General features: G+C 42.5%; 1 protein-coding gene across 2 annotated transcripts in view; it reads right to left on the reverse strand.

The window, feature by feature from the left end:
- Positions 1-15,490, reverse strand: part of scp2b (sterol carrier protein 2b) — an 81,367-nt gene that overhangs the window by 17,606 nt on the left and 48,271 nt on the right. For both annotated transcript variants that reach the window (XM_084308073.1, XM_084308074.1), the window contains 2 exons: positions 4,691-4,820; positions 2,249-2,328 (listed from right to left, as the gene is read on the reverse strand). In XM_084308073.1, coding sequence (XP_084164199.1) covers positions 2,249-2,328; positions 4,691-4,820 — 210 coding nt within the window. The remainder of the gene's footprint in view (positions 1-2,248; positions 2,329-4,690; positions 4,821-15,490) is intronic.

Raw genomic sequence — 15,490 nt, forward strand, 5'->3', positions numbered from 1 at the left:
GTTAGCCGTTCAGCTAACGCTAAACTACAGTGTCTAACTAACTAACTAACGTGACTCTGCAACACCAGTACCATTAGTGAGGAGGGGGGGGGGTATATTGAAAGACGCTTGACAACAGGGGTTCAAAGATAACTTCACATTTATTGGCTATTCGTTTCTTAATTATATCGCTTCATGCATCCATCCAGCCTGGCTCCGTGTGTTGTTGACATAATGCGGCTACAGAAAGTATAGACGCATCCTAGTCTAGTGTGTGTGACATCATCAACTGTCGACGGCAACTCAGACGGGGAGGGGAGGGTCTCTCTCTCTCTCTCTCTCTCCTCTCTCTCTCTCTCTCTCTCTCTCCTCTCTCTCTCTCTCTCTCTCTCTCTCTCTCTCTCTCTCTCTCTCTCTCTCTCCTCTCTCTCTCTCTCTCTCTCTCTCTCTCTCTCTCTCTCTCTCTCTCTTCTCTCTCTCTCTCTCTCTCTCTCTCTCTCTCTCTCTCTCTCTCTCTCTCTCTCTCTCTCTCTCTCTCCTCTCTCTCTTCTCTCTCTCTCTCTCTCTCTCTCTCTCTCTCTCTCTCTCTCTCTCTCTCTCTCTCTCTCTCTCCTCTCTCTCTCTCTCTCTCTCTCTCTCTCATGTTGAATCAAATCGTATCGAATCGTATCTCAACAGGGGGTGAATCGTATCGTATCGCCCGGTGCTTCAAATGTATCGTTAATGTATCGTATCGTTGGCACCGTATCGAGATGCGCATCGCATCGGCCTCAGTGAGGAGATGCACATCCCTACTGTACAGGCGCACCAACCGACCTGTAGGAGTCGCTGTCCACAATGTCCGATCCCCACCCACCGGCTTTCCCACCCCCTAATACTGCCAATTGTATTAGTATGAACGACCAGCCAAGCCGGAAGCAGCGCTGAGAGCTGGGCTCGAACCCAGCATATCCTGCGTTAGTGGTGAGCGCCTTGCCCACTGCGCCACTTAGCCGCCCCAGAGTGGCACTTTAATAGACTTTTCTAACTCTGTGTAAACCTGGTTACGACCATAACCTTTTCCTATCCATAATGTGGCATTTTCTCCTTTATTGGATTCCAAGGCATTAAGGAAATCCTCATAAAACCCTGGTTATTCGGAGTATGTCCGGAGAAAAGAACTCCAGCTACACTGTTAAAGGGAAGAGTCCTTTCTCTGCCAGATCCAAATAGTTAACCACAAATCAATGCAAAGTCAAAGGGCTCAAGAACCCGTCTGTACAAGCAGGCTCACCGACATGTACTCCACAGTGCACACAAAGCACATCTGAGTCGTCAGTCCAGAGTTTTGTAGACACTAATAAAATACAAAAATACAAAAATAAAATATATATGCCAACCTCTTAGTCGAATGCAAAAAAATATATACAAATTTAATATTTATATAAATATGGGCAAATTTTGGCGACTACAAGTCGACTATACAAATCCTTAGTCGGGGACAGCCCTAGACGATTTACAATAGGGTTGAATAATTAGGATTTGTGATTATTTTGACCGATATTGCAAATGCGATACGATATTAGAAGGAAATAATTGTAATTGGAAAACATTAACATAACTTCTAAACAGATTCACGTAACATGGCCAAACAAACATTGTGGAAAGCTTGATCATGGGGCAAGGACACACACACACACATAGCAACGACCCCTTGTATGTGTGTGTGAGAGAATGCATTAACATATAGATAGAATTCGCAGCTATTGCATTGTGTTTATTAAAATCTTCTCCAGGTAACTGGTTATAACTGGATTTAGCCCTAATAATCAGAATCGAAGTCACTATTTCAAATCTGTCCTCCTTTCTTGATCCTCCAATCGTAACTGTTGCTTACGTAACTATAAGTGGTCATTTTCTTCGGAAAATCTACAATTAGATAGTATAAACTAAACAGGTGAAATGTTTGCAGCTCAAGTATTTAAAGAGTCATGTCATCTGGACTTCTGTGAGTTGCCAGTGCATTGAGCGGTCTGTTGCACGTTCCTGTTCAATGCGAGGACCAAGAAATGGCAACAAAAGAGTATGCAGGGAACATTGGTCCGTTTATTTAGCGGTGATCTGCTCAGAGAAAATTGTCCTTCTGTGTTCTAATGTGACGGTGGATTGTCTAGAGACCCTTTTCACACCGGAAAAAAATTTCCTCATCTTCACAAATATTTTCACAGTTGGGCAGAGGAAACGTAATTAAATCGAATTGCAGTTACTGGTAATTTCGCGAGAAACTCACCGTCTGAGGGTTCATCCTCCCCGTCATCAAGTCCAACAAATCTGCATCCAACATAGAAATGGTGCAATCTGCTTTCTGAGCTGCAAAGGAGCGAGAGAGAATTATAAAATAGTTTTTATAAGACCTAACAAACACATGTTTCATTCCCATTGCAAGGCTGTTGGTTGTAGACATTTGATGACATTCCCCATTGAATAAGGTGAAAACCAGAGACATTGGCAGGCACACAATAGCACAGGAAAGCAATATTGTACAAAGACATGCTCACAATCTGAAGGCTGACCCTGAGGTGAACAAATCAAATGAAATCAAAACACCGTTTCATACAGTACCCTTATTTCAATTTGTAAGACGCCAAGGTTTCTTTTTCATTTACAGCAACAACAAGCTTACCAAACAAGTCGATGTGCGGAGGTCAGATGTCATTAGACCCAGGCAACTACCGCCCTGTTTCTATCCTTACATCCATCTCGAAAGTCATGGAAAAAATAGTATACGAACAGGTCGAAAAGTACCTCGCGGAAAAAAATCGAATCTACGAATTCCAATCTGGCTTCAGAACATCCCACTCCACTGACGCATGCCTTCGCTATTTGAACGACCACATCAAGCAAGAGGTGGACGCGGGCAAATACTGCGGCATGGTCATGCTGGACCTACAAAAGGCCTTCGACACTGTCAATCACACCATTCTGATTGACAAGCTAAAAGCAATTGGTTTTGATAGTTTATCAGTGAGCTGGATACAATCCTACCTGGAGGGGAGAGAACAGATGGTGGAGGTAAACGGTACCCTATCCCCCCCCCCCCCCCCCCCTCACAGTGAACTGTGGTGTTCCACAAGGAAGCATACTAGGACCGCTACTGTTCCTAATTTATGCAATTGACATGTCGTCAGCTTGTGACTGCAACTTGTTCCTGTTTGCGGACGACTCAGCCCTGCTGGTCTCTGACAAGAACAAGTTACAGGTTGAAAAAACCCTCAGCTCGGAACTAGGCAAAATCTGCATATGGCTCGCCGACAACAAACTATCATTAGACATGGGCAAAACAGAGTCCATTCTCTTCGGTTCAAATAACAAACTCAGCAAGACCGACGGCTTCTCAGTTACAGTGGGTGACAATATTGTCACAAGGAAAGATGAAATTACCTACCTGGTTCCATCCTAGAGGCTAATCTTTCCTGTGACAAAATGGCATCCAATGTAATAAAAAAAAGTCAACCAACGAACTCGATTATTGTACCGGATCTCCTCTCTGGTAAACAAGAATACCCTGAAGACTCTGGCAGGAGCACTCATTCAAGGGTACTACGACTATGCTTGCACCTCATGGTACCAAAGCACCTCAAAGGCACTAAAAACCAAATTACAAACATCTCAAAACAAACTAGTCAGACTACTGCTTGACCTGACTCCTAGATCCCACCTCACCCCTGCCCACTTTGCCAACCTAGGATGGCTTAGAGTAGACGACAGAGTACAGCAACTTGCAATGGGCCTGGTCTACAAGATACACTACACGACCAAGGTACCCATGTACAGTGAATACCACGATCACAACACCAGAGGGAGCTCCACAAATCATGTTAAACCCAGATTTGGCTCAAACAAGGGACTAAACACGTTTCGCAATTATGCCACATCAATGTGGAACGCCCTACCCAAAGCTGTAAAGGAATGTGAATCACTACCCACTTTCAAAAAGACTCTCAAAGAACACCTACGGGAGACTGCAATTCGAAACTGGCCCCTACAAATGTCCTAACCCAGTTGTACAGTAAAGACCAAGTATGGCTTTGTCAGTATTCCAATGTACAGTGTACAGTGCCCCCCCCCCCTATGCAACCCCCCCCCCCTGCAATGTACAGCCCCACCCACCCAACCCCACCCCCCCCCCCAACCTCCTCCAATGTACAGTTTCTATGTCAAATGTATATACACTCTTTTTCTGGACACTTTTTGTATCACAAACAGTACTGTATTTGCAAATCTGGTATGTCATAAATGTATAGATGTAGCAGTACTGTCTATCTGTATGTCGTGTGTGTCATATGATGAATTGAAAATGGGGGACCCTGATGTAAACAAGACGAAAGTCTTTCTCTGGTCTGCATCCCCTTAACAATTGTATGTATTGAGCTGTACTGTACTGTACCCATTCTGCAATCTGTTAATAAACTTTTCAATCAATCAATCAATACAGCAAAAGAAGGAAGAACCTTCAGCTTCAGAGTTTCATCATTTTGAGAACTGAACATTCTAATAAAGATGTCACAGTGGCTACTTGCAGATTTCCAAAATATAATTATCAGAAATAAATAAAAACATTTGAATGAAAAATTGTTTTTTAAAGAAAAACATCTGCCTGAATATATTTTCACGCAGTTTTATAAAAATGCAAATAGTTGTACCATATACTTTAGTCAGTGGTTCAACTCACACGTGTCGTTGTGAACGGAGCCCTTGTCGTTCTTCACGTCCACGAACCAGATGGCCTCCTGTCCGTCGGGTCCGTCCTTCACCTTGAAGGCGAAAACGCCTCCAATCTTTTTCACAAGTTGTTCCCCGTCCTGGTCGAGGACACAGGGAAGAAAGAACATCAAATAACAACATTTACAACAATATTGTGAGCAATTGTACAATTGTATTATTTTGTGCCGTGATTGGACACGAATGGTTAACCCTTTCATTACCACAATATAGAAGGTTAACCCGTTCACCACCACACCACAGACGGTTAACCCTTTGTAGTGTGGCAGTGAAATGGTTAAGAATGCATGTGAATGCAAATTTCATATAATTTAATTATAGATAGGCATACTCTGACACAAACACTAAGACATAGTGTTAGAATTCCATAGTTGAGAATTCCAAATATAAAATGTCACCCCACAGTCTCTATTCTCAGTTCTCGTTCTAGTTATTGTTGTAGACAATGGAAGGTTTTCTCTCCTGTATATCACATTTAGGTCAGACATAAATATGTCAGGGCTTTCCCTAAACAATGGTATAGGGATGCAGCACCACTATGACAACATGCCAGCATCACTATGACAACATGCCAGCACCACTATGACAACATTAGGGTTGGGTACCTTTCACATTTGAACCGATACCGGTATCATACCTGTGAATCGATACCGGTACCCAACGGTACCTTTTTTCTGTACTTTAGTCTCTAAAAATGTAATTTACCTATCAGTTGTAAAAAGAAAAATCCAAACTTCAAATAATTTATTATCATATATAATATATAATATTGCAGCTAGCATCTAGCTTTGTAAAGTGTAACCACACTCGCGATCGTTTTCAGCTTTCCATTGCCCCGACTGCTTTGTTGTTGAATCAAGTAAAATCCTAGGTAAGCATGTATTGTGCGTGTGAACGTTGACGTGAGGCACACTTCATAGGTTTCGTTTTGCGGTAAACTAAATATTAATGTCATCGAACGTAAAAAAAAAAAAGTACCCGGTACCATTAAAAGTACCTAATTCTGTACCCATCCCTAGACAACATGTTCAATATTCATTAACTCAATGGACGCCAAGGGGGCGCTGTTTACATTCTGTGTAAGAACGCCATCGCTGTAAGTCAATGGGGAGACTGCCTAACTTGCGAGTGCTAAAACTATATGAAATATTATAGCTATGGATCTAATGAACACGTCCATTGTCAGTGAGTTGCTTCCAGTCAACATGCACGAAACAGATAATTTTTTTATACATACATTTCCGTTTTATACCGTGATGAATATGAGTATATTTCCAGAGCATTCTGTCTAATCTCAAGAAACTCAAGCAAACGGCGCTTCAATGTATTTCCTTAGAAATCGTGCCATTTAGGCTGCTGGGTGGCGCAGCGGACATTGCGCTCGTCACCAACGCAAGAGACACCGGGTTCGAATCCGGCTGTCGGCGTTGCCTCCGGCTTGGGCCGGCCATCATACTAACTCAATTGGCAGAGTTAGCGGGTGGGAAGTCGAAGGGTGGTAGTCTGGTCGTTGTGAACAGCGACTCCTACAGGTCGGTTGGGGCGCCTGCACAGCAAAGTCAGAAAAAATGGCGGGGGCAGTGTGAGCTTCCTACACGTTACTCCTCGCCAAATGAGTCCGCGCTGTCAGGTGAAAAGATGTGACAGGCTGCCTCCACATGTATCGGAGGGGACATGTGATGCAAGGCTTCTATCCTCCCTACAACCGGCCAGTGGGGGGCATATGTGAGCAACACTCAGGACAGGGGAGGGAGAATTGGCACGAGGTAAAAATTGGGATGGGGAGAAAAATCACAGAAAAAGGAGGAGAAAAAGTAGAAAAAAAAAAGAAATCGTGCCATTTGTCACTTGATTTATGAATCGTTCTGAAAATAACGCTAGATTATCGGTATATGTGTCATCATGCACAAACAGAAGCGGGGGCTGAAAAATCGCTTCTACGCGCCTTGCCCGCAGCCAACGGCAGAAACACACACACGCTCCAATGGTGGCGAAAGGATTGACCCAAGATTTGTAACAGAGTCCTTACTTGGTCTTTGATGTCCTGCAAAAAGATTAATCCAATTCCTGATCGCCATTCCAAATATTGATTGCGTTTATTGATCCGACGTTATGTCCAAAAGGCATAATCCACGCTGCTCCGAGTCTCCCCAAACTCTGTGTTATAATGTTAGTCATGCCGGAGTAGGAATACCCCACCCAGACTTCTTAGATCACTGCACAGCCCAAGGGGCAGGGATTTCAATGATGTGCAATACCGGCTGGAAGGCGTAGGCGGCGGTATTTGCCCTTTGTGAGCTCAAACCCATTCCCAATGATAACATCAGGCTGGATGGATGAAAAATGTATGGATATAGCTAATAAAAGAAATAACGATTAAAACCCGAGATTTCTCGTGATTGGCGCTCAACGCATGGCGAGTTCACCCGACTTTTTCCGTGATTGGCGCTGAATGAGTTAAAGAAAGTTGATTTAATACAGAAAAAATACTAATTTAATCAGATTAATTCGCCATGCTCTGGGCGCCAAACCCGAGAAATCTCGGGTTTTAATCCATATTTCTTTTATTAGCGATATCCATACATTTTTCATCCATCCAGCCTGACGTCATCATTGGGAATGGGTCTGAGCTCGCAAAGGGCAAATAGCGCCACCTATCGTCTCCCGGATGGTATTGCACATCATTGGATTGGATTGGCTGGGATTGTGCATCAAAAAAACAAGTCCGGTCCAGGTTTTACTTCTCAGGCATGCAGTATTGTTATAACAGATGGACTGAGGACACAGCAGCGTGGATTATGTGTTTTGGATATATAACGTTGGATCAATAAACGCGATCAATATTTGGAATGGCGATCAGGAATTGGATTAATCTTTTTGCATGACATCAGATGTGAGGTAAGGCCTTTATGTTACGAATCTTGGGGTAATCAGATGTTCCTTTCACCGCCATCGGAGCGCGCGTGTGTGTGTGTGTGAGGTTCGCGCCGACCAAAGTACGGAGAAGCGATTTTTCAGACCCCGCTTCTCTTCGTGCATGAGGACACATACTATCGATAATCTAGCGTTTATTTGAAAACGATTCATAAATCAAGCGACAAATGGCACGATTTCTAAGGAAATACATTTAAGCTCGATTTGCTGGAGTTTATTGAGATGAGACAGAACGCCCTAGAAATATATTGATATTCATCACGGTATAAAATGGAAATGTATGTATGAAAAAATTATCCGTTTCATGCATGTTGACTGGAAGCAACTCATTGACGATCAACGTGCCAGCACCACTATAACAACATGCCAGCGTCACTATGACAACATGTCAGCACCACTATGACAACATGCCAGCGTCACTATGACAACGTGTCAGCGTCACTATGACAACGTGCCAGCACCACTATAACAACATGCCAGTGTCACTATGACAACATGTCAGCACCACTATGACAACATGCCAGCGTCACTATGACAACATGTCAGCGTCACTATGACAACATGCCAGCGTCACTATGACAACATGCCAGTGTCACTATGACAACATGTCAGCACCACTATGACAACATGCCAGCGTCACTATGACAACATGTCAGCGTCACTATGACAACATGCCAGCGTCACTATGACAACGTGTCAGCGTCACTATGACAACGTGCCAGCACCACTATAACAACATGCCAGCGTCACTATGACAACATGTCAGCACCACTATGACAACATGCCAGCGTCACTATGACAACATGCCAGCATCACTATGACAACATGCCAGCGTCACTATGACAACATGCCAGCGTCACTATGACAACATGCCAGCGTCACTATGACAACGTGCCAGCACCACTATAACAACATGCCAGCGTCACTATGACAACATGTCAGCACCACCATGACAACGTGCCAGCACCACTATGACAACATGCCAGCGTCACTATGACAACATGCCAGCGTCACTATGACAACATGTCAGCGTCACTATGACAACATGTCAGCGTCACTATGACAACATGCCAGCGTCACTATGACAACGTGCCAGGACCACTATAACAACATGCCAGCGTCACCATGACAACGTGTCAGCGTCACTATGAGAACGTGCCAGCACCACTATGACAACATGCCAGCACCATTATGACAACATGCCAGCGTCACTATGACAACATGTCAGCGTCACTATGACAACATGCCAGCACCACCATGACAACATGCCAGCGTTACTATGACAACATGCCAGCGTTACTATGACAACATGTCAGCGTCACTATGACAACATGTCAGCACCACTATGACAACATGACAGCGTCACTATGACAACATGTCAGCGTCACTATGACAACGTGTCAGCGTCACTATGACAACATGTCAGCGTCACTATGACAACGTGCCAGCTCCACTATGTGTTTGTTAGAAGAATAAAGGTTTTTTTTGGCAGTGAAAACTTGGAGCCAGCTTAGAAACAGATGCATCATTGTCTAATGGGCCTAGATATTTTCTCTGTCCTCTGTTCGCACACGCGTGCGTGTGTGCGTGCGTGTGTGTGTTTCCGTGTTCAACGTTAAAACTATTGTGCAACCTTATACACTGTACTTAAATATATAACTTACCATTGTGTTTGCCATTTTATTGAAATTATGTTTTTACGTTGCAGTAAATTACAGCAAATGGCTTTCTTTATTGCAAATGTATTTGCCTCCCGGTCGGGGGACGCACCCCACCTCCGGACCACCCCCTAGTTGAGACTCTGCACCAAGCCCTGGACGTGATCATGACCAAATGAGTCTCCAATGAAATATGTAAAATAAAGCATCAACAGGGAATTTAAATCCCATATGAGAGGTCAATTAATGCTTTGTCTAAATGCATAAGGAATGAGCGAGGGGGTGTGCGTTAAGCGGTTTTAAAGCACGACGTGGAGGCAAAGAACCACCTGGCGCAGTGGAGACCTCCACGAAGTGCCTCAAAAGCGTTACACGTACTTTGCCACGGTATGTGTGATTTAGGATGGATTTAGAACAGTGATTAAACTTGAGCCGAACTACGTGTGCATTAAGTAATGAATAATACACAACAAGGTGGGCGGTTATCGAAAAACACAGATCACTAATCACCCCACGAGGTCGAAGCAGAGGATCTGTAATTCATTGGAGTAACACACTACGTCTGACAAAAGCGTGGGGGCTTGATAGAAAACAGATAATGCGGTGATACTGCCAACATTTAACAAATATGGACGGTCAAAAAGTAGGCCAAGAGAATGTGACAGTAGATAAATACTACTTTTATTGTCTTTTATACCTATTCTTATGTCTGCAATTCATGCAGTTTTTTATTCTGCCAATTTGTGTGCTGATTTTAAGCCTATGTTCATTTTATACTATATAGATAGTTATTAATATTTATTATTGTTAAATTGTAGAAATGTGTGCATTGAAATGTCTGTAAAGTCTTGTGTATATTCCCTCGTGTATATTCCCCTTATACCATGGCCACTTGCCAAAGACAAAGAATTGTTAATGAGTAGACTGTGCACTCACATTCAATCACACATCTGGCTGCTCCACATTAAATATTGTTGGGTAAACAAATCACTCAAGTCAGTGAAAAGGAATAAATCATCGAGATCCGTCTATAAGATAATGTTGACATATTTATTGGGAGGTTGTATAAAGTCACAGTATGTCCCACTACTTCAGACCAGACTACACGACTGGCCTCAAGTACATTCATTGATGGGATGTACATGGAGAAAAAGCCTGTCATAAATATATGTAGTCCTAAAGTTAGTAGTGTTAGAGTGTTACTATCTGAGAGGCAAGGTTTGCAACAATGTTGCTGACCAGGTACAGGATGTGCTACATGTCGCTATCCAGCCGAATGCACTCTGGCATGTTACGGCGGTTATTCTGCAATTACACACGCAGAATTATTCGTTTTGGCGATTATTTATTATCCAAGATAAGAGCTAGCAGATCAGATTGATATGTGGAGAGGCAATTTATTCATGTATTTGCATAATCCCTTCACACCATGGCACAACCAATCTTCGAAATTCAACTTGCAACAATGACTGTACTTGAGGCTGCAGCATGCATATTTATTATTTAATGTGTAAAAATAATTCATTGGAATAACAGTACATCTGACCAAAACGTGGGACCTTTGATGGAAAACAGATAATGCAGTGATACTGCCAACATTGAACAATTATGGACAGTGGAAAAGTAGGCCAAGAGAATGTCACAGTAGATAAACCACATGGAGAAATGTTACATTCTGTGTCTGTTTTACTGTGTCGGGCTCCTTAAGACTGAAATCTTCCATTTTAAACTATGTAAGCATCGGGACTGGTCTACCATTTATTTATTTTCCCCCAGTGATGATAAAGCCGACTCGTCCACGAAGAGACACACACAAGTTCAATAGTGACTCAAGGTCAGAAGACCCAGCTGACATGAGAACGGTTATGACTTGAGGTCAGAAGAACCCAGCTGCTGACAGCATTTCACAGTGAACCATTTATCCAACTGATAAGCAGAACAACCAAGCAAAACAAGCAGATGTTGTGGCTATATTATGATGTGAAATGGGCCGTGCTTCCAGTTTGGCAATTGATAGAACTATGCCTTCGCTGAGCCAAGGTCAGGGCGTGCAGTCGTTCCCATACATAGGTTTATTATTTGTGGTGGCCCAGTGTAAATAGATTTCCCAAATGGATACAATAACACTTGGCTGAAGTTGTGTCTTGCATGATGTACAGCAGGGGTCCCCAAACTTTTTCCACTTTTTCCAAAGTGTGACGATCGCAGGGGTGCCTAAATGTAAAGATGTATTGTTTTCCAGAAAACCACACATAACCAAATATTAATAACCCTTTCCGGGATCTTCACAGAAAAAAAAGTCAGGAAATAAATAATAACACTATTAACCCATTCTCCGCCATTCACGTGTTAAGGCGGGTTTCTCCGCCATGCGTTGTCTGCCAATAACTCCGTAAGCCGTTTTTGAGATCAATATTTCATATTTTCGTCATGGTATTCATATTTCACCCACGGAGTCTTGGGTGATGCTGTCTGGGCCATCACAACTCTGCAACGCTTCAATACCGCCACCTCGTGGCCGATCGACGAGTTGCCAAACCAGAAGTGCCCGGAAGTGCTCGGTCCGTCCCCTATTTTCGTCCGGCCACTCGCTTATCGTCCCGGGGCTCAATACAGACACCGTCGATATAGATCTTTGCCATAACTCAATAATCAACATGATTTGGACGTGTATTAGTAATATACAAACCGGAAATGGATCGCATCGATCAACATCCCATAATTGGGATCTGTTTGCTGCACTCTCATCGCCCAACGCTACGAGGAGACTGGGGTGAGTTTCAGCATTTTTCTTTATCATTTTCGATACAAACTGCTCTGATCAATATATCACCCATACTACATGAATCATTTAACGTCGGTCATTGAATTATAAACGACCCCCCCCCCCCTCCGTTCACCCGCAGATGACCAGTCATGACGTTTAGGACCATGTACAGTTGAAATGTTTAATATAACGTTGATCGGTATCAAACTGCATTTGATCATCTAATATATGCATTTATGCCTATATCTCACGTTCTATGAAATACTGCAGAAAACGATAAAAACATATTTATACTCTAGACCAGGGGTCAGGAACCTTTTTGACTGGGAGAGCCATAAAAGCCAAATATTTCTAAATATATTTCATTGAGAGCCATATAGTATTTTTAACGTATAATAAATTAAATATGTCTTACTTTTAATGCGACTTCTGGTGCTGCATGGTTTTGCTGATGGCCTTGTAATCTGGTTCATACGTGGTGAGGTTGAGCTTCATGCAGGCGTTGAGGCTTCCATCAGTTAAACGTGAGTGTAGGTTGGTCTTAATGTTCCTCATATGCGAGAATGACTGCCCACATGCATATGTAGAGCCAAACATGGTCAATACGGCAATACTCACGCTGCATTGTGTGGTATGTCACAGGAAGCTCGTTCCAAGTTTTAAGAATCAGCTGGTCTTCAGGTTGAAGATTTTTAATTTCTGTCCACTTGTGTTCCCTCGCCAGCTCTGCTTGCTATATCTTCAGCTACAGATACTATTGGCTGTATCTTCAAAACTAATTTCTGTTTACTTTAAAATGACACAGTATTATTAAAGGGGAACTATCTTATAAATGGCCTTTTTCAGTGTTTAGCATTGTTTCCTAGCTATGTGGACTTATATTAATATGATCTATGTCTCTAATTCTCATATTGGCGCATTCTTCAAATTCTCCTCTCACAATATTCACCCTCACTGAACTGAGTCATCTGAAAATGTGCTGATTTGTGATGTCAGAGAGACACCGCTGCATGTTAATGTCAAAGGCCACACAGTGGTTTAGGAGCCCAGCCTCAAAACAGCTTAAGATCTTCAGGTAGAAAAATGCTGTTTTTGAGGACTTGATTAGAAATACAAAACAATGAATTAAAAAATATATATAATTACAGAGGTGTTCCATAAACTCACAGGAATTGTGTAAAAGTGCCCAAATAGTGAAAGAAATAGTCAAATAGTTCCCCTTTAAGAAATATCACAAGTATAAAAAAAAAAAAAAAAAAAAAAAAAGAATTTACTAAAAATATTCTGGGAGCCATATGCTGTCACCAGAAGAGCCATATATGGCTCGCGAGCCATAGGTTCCCGACCCCTGCTCTAGACGGTATTTTCATATGAATGTGTGAATGAAAAAGTAAAACGTTCCTACATCCTGAACGATAGATAATTGATGTTGAATGGGCCATAGTAATGTCAATTTAGCAATACAATTTAAAAAGTTATAGCCCTGCAAAGAAGGTGAACATCTCCATAGACTTATAGCGCTGGCAGAGAGGGTACAATGATGGGTACAATGCCCGGCAGAGAATGGGTTAATGAAATAAATAACACTATTTATGAAATAAATATACAGTACCACTACCTACAGACCACCTAGCTCTAGCTCTGTACTATTTAAAAGCACAGTGCAGGACACACTCAAAGGTTATCGCACCACTGTTCTATCCAGTCCTCAACAGAATGCTGCAAGAGCTTGAGAGCAGGTTCTCATGAGTTGGAGAACAACTTATGAGAGGCATACAGGCATGTTATCCAGCCTCAGACCAGTTTCTCTCAGTGGAATTGCTGCAACCCCTCGCCACACATTACAATATCCAACTACTGCCAGAGGAGATCACAGTTGCAAAGTGTTTCCTGGCCAGGACAGGCAGAGATGCAGTCCCTACTATCCAAAGTGTATTTTCCCTCCTGGATGATAATAATAATAATGCATTTTATTTATAAGGCGCCTTTCAGGACACTAAAAAAAAAAGTCCACAAATCGGTGAATGAAAAAATTATAGGATCAAATGAAAACTACTACTTACTAAAAATGGATGTTTAAAAGTACTAAAAACCAACAAAAAATATCAAACACTAACAAACATTCAGCACAGACAATGGGGATGCTGTCATCTAAAAAAAAAAAAAAATCAAAGCTCTGGGGCTCTAGGGGGCCGGGCCGCGTGTATATTTTACCCAACGGAGTTTCACTTCCGCGTTCGGTTTGCGCGATCTGATTGGCCACTGACGTTTTTTTCAGCGCCAATCGCGTTACTCCTAACAATCGCGCCAGCAGGCTGTTACCCTAACCCTAACCAACTAACCTTAACCCTAACTTTAACCAACTAACCCTAACCTTAACCTTAACCAACTAACCCTAACCAACTTCGAAAGAGAGCGACTTCGAAAGAGTCGCCAAGCTTAACCAGTTTGTTAGGAGTACCGCGATTGGCGCTGAAAAAAACGTCAGTGGCCAATCAGATTGCGCAAACCGAACTCGGAAGTGAAACTCCGTTGGGTAAAATATACAGGCGGCCGGGCCAAATGTGGAGGCGGGCCGGATGCGGCCCGTGGGCCGTAGTTTGGGGACCACTGATGTACAGTCCTCTCCACCGCTCCACTGTGTACCTCGCCTGATCCAGCTTGTTGCAACAATAACCAATAACAGCCTGTTGAAAACTAGGGATGAGTTAGAATTTTCAATTAGTCGTGCCGTCTCCACATTCGATTTTCATGTCAGAGTCGAAAAATATATATTTTGTTGTTATTTCTTTAAGTGAAGCAAACCATTCTTATTTAATAAATTTTTATATTTAGAGGCAGCCTAATTTGCATAGCCTAATTGATCTAAAAGATGCACATGCTACTGTTTCCGTTTGTTTATTAAAACCGGTTGATAGGCCAATGCAATGCTGTTATTATAGGCCACGATGGTGTCATTTTGATTTATTGTTGGTCAGCTGAGCCAATCAACGTTCTGAAGGATTATCTGAAGTGCCTATTTATGTGCAATACCCTTTGATTTTAATGATCCATTCTATTAACACTTTGAATGCCCATCACGACATAACTCGTGTTATCAGCCCGCCCCCTATTCTCGTGAAATGTTTTTTATTAGCGATCTGAATTCATATTTCATCAACCGAGTCTACCGTTGGGAAACCAGCTCCACCAGGAGCTCAGATGTGAAAAAAGCGCCCCCCAAATGGTAATGCACCCTTTTGGAATGGACTCAATGAAAATGGACGAAAAAAAAACTCCGGAATCCACATTTTACTTCTCACGCATGTAACCGGAGATGATCTTAAATCTTATCTTAAATTTTTTGGACCTTATGGTGCTCTTGTTCTGTTCTTGACTTATTGTTATGTTT

Source organism: Notolepis coatsorum (assembly GCF_963971535.1).
Source record: "Notolepis coatsorum genome assembly, chromosome: 2".
Taxonomy (NCBI): Eukaryota; Metazoa; Chordata; class Actinopteri; order Aulopiformes; family Paralepididae; genus Notolepis; species Notolepis coatsorum.